Source organism: Pteropus alecto, unplaced genomic scaffold (genome assembly GCF_000325575.1).
Source record: "Pteropus alecto unplaced genomic scaffold, ASM32557v1 scaffold11, whole genome shotgun sequence".
Taxonomy (NCBI): domain Eukaryota; kingdom Metazoa; phylum Chordata; class Mammalia; order Chiroptera; family Pteropodidae; genus Pteropus; species Pteropus alecto.
This window is the reverse complement of record NW_006431956.1, coordinates 938,350-946,807: the sequence shown is the minus strand read 5'-3', so window position 1 is coordinate 946,807 and position 8,458 is coordinate 938,350. Positions and strand designations below refer to the sequence as shown.

The 8,458-nt window shown below is 60.2% G+C and overlaps 1 protein-coding gene across 1 annotated transcript in view; it reads right to left on the bottom strand.

Annotated features, from left to right (window-relative positions):
* PFKFB3 (6-phosphofructo-2-kinase/fructose-2,6-biphosphatase 3) overlaps positions 1 to 8,458 on the bottom strand; it is a 23,154-nt gene that overhangs the window by 11,652 nt on the left and 3,044 nt on the right. The window contains exons 2-6 of the mRNA XM_006906951.3: positions 3,759 to 3,884; positions 2,814 to 2,910; positions 2,069 to 2,135; positions 1,461 to 1,535; positions 1,056 to 1,112 (exon numbers count right to left, since the gene is read on the bottom strand). Of these exons, the coding sequence (XP_006907013.1) occupies positions 1,056 to 1,112; positions 1,461 to 1,535; positions 2,069 to 2,135; positions 2,814 to 2,910; positions 3,759 to 3,884 (422 nt within the window). The remainder of the gene's footprint in view (positions 1 to 1,055; positions 1,113 to 1,460; positions 1,536 to 2,068; positions 2,136 to 2,813; positions 2,911 to 3,758; positions 3,885 to 8,458) is intronic.

The following is an 8,458-nucleotide window of genomic DNA, read 5'->3' as shown; positions in this document are numbered from 1 at the left end:
CCTGGCACAGCCAGCCGCACAGAGAGCACAGAGGAGAGGCAGGAGCCGCCCGGCCGCGTGAGGCTCTGCACACCGAGGGTGCGCATGACGCGGCGTGTTAACGGAGACAGGCAGTGAGCTCCGGGCCGAGCGCATGGCCGCCGACCGCCGGGGACAGGTGACCTCGCAGAACCAAGCCGAAGAGATGCAGCCGAACCCTCTGAGCCTCTGCCTTCGGACCCATGAAGACTAATTGGGACCAATTTCCCACAATTTGAATCGCCCTTCCGGAAAGATGAGCTCGTCTCTTAGAAACGCTTGGAATATTCCCGCCACCTTGGAGAAGAGGCCCAGCGCCAGGGGCCGATGAGCCACGCGGCCCTCCGCAGAGGCGCTCTGCCCGCGGCAACGCCCGCGTCCCCAGATGAGAACCGTCCTATTGCGATGTATCTGAGCCCGACAGAAAATCATCTGCGACCCGAGACAGTGACGTGTGGTCAGGTCTTGACAGTGACCCTTTCTATGTATGACATATTACTATCCCGGGATGAAATCTAAGAATGCGACAAATGCATCGAATTAAACTGCCAACTACGCTGTTTATCCGGGTACCTCCCCTTGTCACAGATTGTGGATGCCTCAGCAGAAGATAGATTTAGCACTCCCATGCTCCCCAAACTTGGGAATGCTGCCTTTATCCTGCTGAGTCCTATGGCCCTTGGCAATACACAGCCATCCACCTCCCAGGGCCCATAACAGCAAAAGAGACCAGCCTGCTTCCTGGAGGGGTGACCTGCCCTTGGCCCCAAGCAGCCCCATCCCCATCCCCACCCAGAGCTGCCGCCCCTGTTCCAGATCCCCCGCTTGACCTCACATCCCACAGAGACTGCTTTCTGCCAACTGACCGACAGGACCCGGTGCGAAGCCAGCTCGGGTCCGAGAACGCACTCCTAAGCACAACGCAGCGCTGCACTCCCGGCCGCCTGGGTCCCACCTCTGACACAACCAACCGCCGGCGGGAGGGCCGGCGCCCCCTCGGGGCCCGGGAACTGCCTGGGGGTCTGGCATGGCCTTACCATGATGTTCGAGGCGACGACGGTGGGGTCATCACACACGGACTCGATGAAGAACACCTGGGGAGGGAGGCGGGGGCGGCAGCCGTGTCAGGAAACCACTGACCGGGGACGCGGAGGGCCAGCTCCGGCAGCGCCACGTGACCCCCGTGTCCGAGGAGGGGCCACCACTCTCGAATCCCCGAGACAGAAGAAAAGGGGCCGCCTGCCCAATCGGATCCTTCCCCAGTCAAAACACGCTTCGCCCCCCAGCCCCGCCCGTCAAGGTCACCCCCACGGGCGCCCGCCAGGAGGTGGGCAGGACGAGGGGACAGTGGGAGGAGGAGGGACGAGTGTGAACCGGTCCGTTTGGAGGGTTTCCCGCCCTTCCTCCTGAGCGCTCCGGGCGGGGCCGGCAGGTCGGCTCACCTTGAAATTGTTTTCTTTGGCGAAATGAAGGATCATGTGTCTCCTCTCTCTGGTCGTATTGGTGGCATCGAAAACCTGACAGGGAGGAAGAAAGCGGGCCGTGAGGGGAACCCACGCTGGACTGTAGCCGCGTCGGCCACACCACGGAGGCCGGGCCTGTCCCTTCCTAGTGGAAGCCAAAAACAGCGGTTCCGGAGAGGCTGCGCCCGGCCCGCGGCCCTCCCCGCCTTCCCCCTTCCCCCGCCACACTCAGGGATGGGAGGGGACGGACGGCGATGGCCCTTAAAACGAAGGAACGAGTGACGGTGACGGGGGGGGTGCACGTGGCTGCAGCCACCCCAGGTCCAGCATGCCTTGCAGGGGTGCCGACCGCACGCAGAGGAGGGGTGCAGGGCACACTGGCCGGCTGTGCCCCCCGCCCTGACCTCCGTCCCGTGTCCCTGTGCTGTCCAGCCACCTGCTTCTCCCAACTCTCGGGTCAGAGGCACCTGTCCCTATTTGAGGGGTCCCCACCACGCCACTGCTCGGGCCAGGGTCTCTGTTTCACTCTGTCCAGGGTGCCATCCCACCACGGGATTGGAGACGGAGCCGTGTACCCCCAGACTTACTGAGATCTGGCCCCCTTCCTTCGTCAGGTAAGCTTTGACGTCTCTCAAGGCAGCCAGGGCGCACTGCCTGGGACACACGGAAAGAGCGCAGGCATCAGGGCCCGCCCGCCCCAGGAGACGCCCGGCTCCCCCGCACCCCAGGGGCCGCAGCGCCCGGCTGTGCTACCGCGGGCCTGCTCGGGCTGGCCAGGCCCCGCTGGCCCAGGGGCACCCCGTCAGAGCCCCACAGAGGGCCATAGTCACTCCCCAAAGCGCTGCTTGTGCCTGCACGGTGAACCCCGGGACCTCTGAGGAACCCACGCCCAGGTCCTGCCCAGGTCGCACGGACTGGCCCAGGGCGGGCCTGGTGCCAGGTCCCTTCCCACCTCCCGGGTGACTCTAAAGTGCAGCCAGGGCTGGACGTCATCACACTCGGGTTTCAGGATCACCTCGGGCTTAAAAAAGTGCTTTCTCGTGTGAACAGCTGATTTTCCACGAAAGCGGTTGTGTTCGTTCTTAATAACAAGACCGTGTTGTTGATCCGCATCATGTCAGCTGCATTAGCCCGTCCGGGAGCCGACGGGAGCAGCGCGTCTCACAGATGCCAGGAGACGCCCTAACGCACGCGGCAGTGGGGCCACCGGCAGTGGGGACACATGGCAGTGGGGCCACACCCCAGGCCAGCTTCCTCGTCCCCTCACTGAACCCCGCTTCCGGAAGCAAAGCGACCCCCCAGCCAGGGCCTGCCCGGCGGCACGGGCCTTACCTGCGGACCCTCATGGCCTCCTCGTTGTCCGGGCGGAAGAAGCTGTAGGAGCTGTACTGCTTCACGGCCTCGCGACGGTACTCTCCGACATTGAACACTGCGACGGGCAGGGACAGGGGACACTGAGCTGGCCGCCGGGAGGAGGCGGGCCACTCGCGGCTGGGCACGTTCCCCCAAAAGGAGAACAAGCCCGCACACGCACGCCCACTGGAGTGCGATGCTGGTAAGACGTGGAAACCAGAAAGGGGACCCCCTCGTCCCGCGCCTTCATCCACCTGGAAGAGCCGGGGCCCCTGGACCGGGCGTGGCTCCCAGCCGCCTGCTTTTCTGCAGGTTGTCCGCTGCAGCCCAGTCCCCCGGCCAGCCTCGCAAGGTCAGGGGCTGGAGGCTGAGGCTGTGAGAACAGGTGGCAGTCACACGTCTAGTGAACACGGGGGCAGTGGTTTCTGCCAGCGATGCCCACCACGGCCGGCTCTAACTCAGTCACCCACTGACGCAGTAGCCTGCGACCCCGAATATTCACTCCCTGCACCAGGCACCGCGCTGGGCACCGCGGGGGACAGCGACGTAAAATCAGTCCCTGGCCTCCAGGCGTGTCCCAGATGGCTGGACGGACCAGGCAGGGACTCATAAAATCTGATCGATGGCTCGGAGCCCTTTACGACAGTCAGCAGAGCGACGTCCTAGCAACTGAGCACTCCGGGAACGTGAGGGACAAAGACCAGCACAGACCGCGGTGGCAGAGGAAGCTTCCTGGAGGAGCCGAGTGGGGGCTGAGGGGGCTCAGGGTGGCGGGAATCACAGAGCGGCCAGTGGGAAAAGACCCCACCACAAAGTAAGGGTGTGTGCAGCGCGGCGGGTGACAATATGGGGACTTTTGGGGGGGGATGGGGAGTAGGGTCACAGCAGGGACTGTGACCACCTGGCCTTGGGGCCCAGGCTCACCTTTCGTGGGGACGCCAATCCAGTTGAGGTAGCGAGTCAGCTTCTTGGAAATGTAGGTCTTCCCCCGGGCTGGCAGGCCCACCATCACGATCACCGTGGGGGAGTTGGTCAGCTTCGGCCCACAGGCTGTGGAGGGGAACAGACGGGGGCGGCCAGAGATGAAGATGAAGCAGGCCTACTTCCTTCCCACCTCGTGGTCCAGCAGGACCAGGGCCCCCTGGTGGCCGGAGCCCCGCCTCGGGGGTCTCACCTCGCAGCTCCCTCCAGCTTCCAGGTGACGCCCCCTCCCCAGTCAATACGGAAAGAAGCCAATCATCAACGTCCCTCCCAGTCTCCAGCCCGTTGGTCTGAGTGACCTTCCTAAAAAACTTTTATTTTAAGAAGGCAATTTTATTTACATTTACTTAAATTAATCGGAGTAACATTGGTTAACAAAATAACGTAGGCAAGGAAGGTGATTTTAAAAAGTGGGAGTCTGTCAAACGAAAGTAGGTCAGGGACTCCAAACGCTGCCCTACCCTCCCCGCCACAGGGCGACAGACACATTCCTTTGTCCCTGGGACTGACTCTCCTGCCCTTTTCTGCTCCTCGCCTGCCCACTGCCTAGTTCTGAGTGACAGCAGGCTGAAGGCATGGCGGGTCACGGGGTCCCACATGCTCCCGGGCAGGGGAACCCAGAAGGTCGTGCCTGTGAACCTCCTCCTGGCTTCGCTGCTGAACTACTGTCCCACGTCCCTCGGAATCCCGGTAAGATGACACACCGGGGAGAGAGGCTCTTCACTGCGTCTTAAGAAGGCAGCTACAGAGCCCTGGACGTTTAAGGGGCAGTGTCTCCTTGGATGGCATCTTGCCCCCAAAACCCCTGACACCTTCAGGTGACTCCAGCATCCTGGTGATGAGTGTTCGTGAACCAGGGGCCACCTGCTGAGAGCAAGAGACTGGCCACCTGCCCACCCCCCGGCTGCCACGGTCAGCCCCGCATCCCCCACCAGACACGCAGCACTGCTCCCTGGGCACCGGGCACACGGGTGCGGGCAAAGCTATACAGCTGCACCCCAAATCTAGGCAGACGTCGTCACGTTTAGACAGATGCTTTATCTGAAGGAAGATGCCTATCTTACGCTGGACGGTCCCCACGCAGTCCTGCACTCAGCCTGCTGTCCAAACGGCCAGCACACTATTCTAGGGCCCGCCCCCGGACCTGTGGCTGGCGGCAAGGAGGAAGCACAACACACAGCGACCGGTTCTTTCATGTGTCTTGACCATCGGTGACTTTCTCCGTGCGGAGTGAGGAGGTGGAGGAGGACAGGCAGTCAGGAGGCCAGGAGACATTCAAGGGCCACGAAAGCCCTGGGCTGGGGCTCCCCAGCTCCCCGTGGCCAGGAACAAACGAGTGCCTCGAAAACAGAGGCGTTGCCCTGCCCCCGCGTGAGCACACGAGGGAGGCAAAGACGCCACGGGGCACACGGAGAACGGTGACGGTCTCCCTGAACACCAGCGGGGACTGCGGCAGCTGCAGGTGACACGTGAGGAAAGTGTTCTTACTTGTGCCCCACCACCATCCCCCCACAAACCACGGGTTTTCCACTGACCTTATCTGATGTCCCCGCCAAGCGAGCCTCTGCTCTGAGAGCATCCAGACATGCACAGAGACAGATGGGGACACGCACACACGCACACATGCACGCACACACAAAGGCCACCCCCTGCACGCCTCTGAGCTGAGCACGAGCATGGACTACTCTGGCTGGATCCATGCCAAAGAAGTGGAGCCAGAGGCTGACTGATTCATCGAATCGCAGATGGGCGCCACTCTCCACGAATCACACGCACAGATCTTCAGATCTCTGGCGGCGAAAGCCACAAAGACGTGGCAGAGTCACTCTCTTAAGCCAAAAATTCAGGCCGAATCTCAAACTGAAATAAACCATCGAGCCTTTATTTTGCAAAGCGGAAGTCATTCTTCCTATGGCTTTGGCTTCCTGCAGAAGACTCAAAGGAGCTCCCCGGGGACTGCCGAAGGTGCCAGCCGCTGTCCCTCCGCCCAGGTGTTCCTGGGTCTCCAGGAGAGCAGGGGATCCACAAACCATTTGGACCAAGCCTTCGAGTCTTACTCTCCTCCATCGCTCCCCTTTCTTTCATAAAGTCACGGCAGGTCCCAGGCGCCGTCTCGGTCCTATAATTACCTGCCCTGCCTCAGTTCCCCGCAGACCCTCGGGCTCTTCTTCTCTACGGCCCTTTTTGACCTACCGAGCTCTCATCCCGTCCATCCTCCCGGAGCACGCTGCCTTTTCCTCCTCTCCACCAGCCCAGGGACTAGTATGGAGTTTAACACAGGATTTTCCAAAAAAGTACGTGTGTGTTTCATTGCATCTTGTATACGTGTTTAATATTTGAACTCCTTTTTGACCAAAAAAAAAAAAAAAAGTTTCTATACTTAGATGTATTGAGATGTCAACTCAGATGTCAATGCAAACGTGTACGTGGGATGTGCACCCATTCCCTCCGTCAAAGGCGTGAGGGACGACCGCGGGGTTAACAGGACATAAACACCTCCATCGCAGCTCGGGGGCGGGCACTCAGGCTAACAGTGTCATCCGTGGTTAAAGCCATCACTTGAGTAAGAGCTCGAGGAACGTCGCCAAGTTCTGGGAGCTCACCCTCAACTCCCCAATGTCACTCACGCGCTCAAGGACACACCACAGGTGCTGGGTGCCCTGTGAGCACAGAGCGTACGTGGACACGACCCCTGTGCCGAGAAGCGGCTGGTCTGGGGCGGAGGACGACAGACGGTACACAAGCCAACAACGCACACGGCGTGACGAATGCTGTGATAACAGCACAGCACGCGTCCCCTAGGGAGCGCTGGCCCTGCGGCCCGGGGCGGCCGTGGGGGCCGGCTTGGGGCGGGCTTGCACCGGGCAGCCCGGGCGAGTGTCCCCGAGTAGCGCGTGAGCTAGACCCGGCTGTGTACGGCCAGCTGCCTCGTTTCATTAGCATATCACGCACTCTGGTTCCCTGCACGTAAGTGGACACGGGAAAGCAAACGATAACCAGGAGCCCAGTTGGTGAGTGCGGGGAGAGGCATCTGTGGTGGCCGGAGCAGCCAGTCCTGGAAACGGACAGCCAGACCGACGGGCCGCCACTCCATTTCCAGCCCTGTGACCCGGATTAAGCCGCCAGCCTCTCCGATAATGTGTAATGCGCAGCTGTCCCCACCCACTGTACTGACTCCCACGACTCATGCTCGGCAAGTAACATAAACCGTCAGGAGACACTTTGCTGCTGCCCCATCCCTCCTGCAAGCTTTCTTCTGCCCAGAAGCGCCCCAAAATGCTGACCTCCAAAACATGCCAAGTCATTCGTGCTCTTTGCAATAAGTGAGTAGATTATTGCTTCGACAAGTCTTTCCCCAGGGGAAGAAATGGAAAGAGCTGTTTAAGACAGACGGCGAGCCGCAGATGCAGACGGGGTCAGCCCCCAGCACGGCCTGTCGGGATGACTGCAGCGTAACCCCCGACTCCCGCCCAGCAAGGGTCAAGGGCACAGAAGGCCCTGCAGTTAACACCACCACCTGAGGCAGCCTCTCTGGGAAACAGGCTGCCGCACACCCTCAGCCCCGGGAGAAGAAATGCAGGCCCAGGAAGCACTGGCGAACTGGCAAATACTTAACTATTGTCCACTGGACACAAACCCGCCCTTGGGGTGACATCAGCCCCAAGCGTCTGCTTAATGTGAGGGACCAATATCTAAGTGGTCCGGCCCCAGGCGGGTGGGCCTGAGGATTCATTTGGGAGGTCGGAGAACCCAGCTAAGCCACACCTCTTCTGTAGTATGTGGTGAATTCCATACTCATTCACGACTTCCCAGGCACATTTTAACGCCTCCCTAACTAACCTTTGTCCAAGAAAAGCCCCTCCCGACCCAACAAGGTCTCTGCCAGGACCGTGAGGGACTGGGCATTGTAGTGAGTCATCTGACAGCCTTGGGAGGCAGCACAATAGCCCAGTGGCCAAGAGGGCCGGGACGGAGTCAGAGTTCGAAGGCAGTTCTCACGGTCTCCTCTGACCTTGGACAAGCTACTTGAGCTCCCACTTAGTCTCTTTTTCTGTGAAATGGATGGATGCTTCATCAAGTTTCTTGGGAGGACTAACTACCACGTAATAAGTGTGAAATGCTTCCCACAGCGCCTCCGTCAGCGTCAGCCTTTATGGCTTTCCTCGCTCCAGACACGTGGAAGCTGAGACCCCCCCAGTTGAAGAGGGTCAGAAGCGGGGCTCACCAAGTCTCCCTCACATGAAATCCTGCAAGCGCTCTCTTTTTCCTAAACCAGCGGCTTCTCCACCGGTGACTGAACCTAAGGAGCTCTTAAAACACAGGACGCCCAGGCCGCGGCAATTCTCGCTAGGTTTGGGGTACCTATGTGGATTTTGTTTTTCAAAATCTCCCCAAAATGGTTCCAATGTGCAGCCAGGGCCGAGAGTCACCGCTACAAACGGCAGTGATCACCCACGGATAGGTAGGGGTTACTCCTGAACACCCCCCAACTTCCTCCTTTAATTCAGAATACCTGGGTGGTTTTTAAACCCCTCTCTGAGATGAAAACCTTTCTACCGGCAGACAGCATGGACGCGACTTTACAGATGAGAAAACGGAGGTCTTGGGTGGATAAAAAGGCAGGGGCCCGCCGGCAGGCGCCC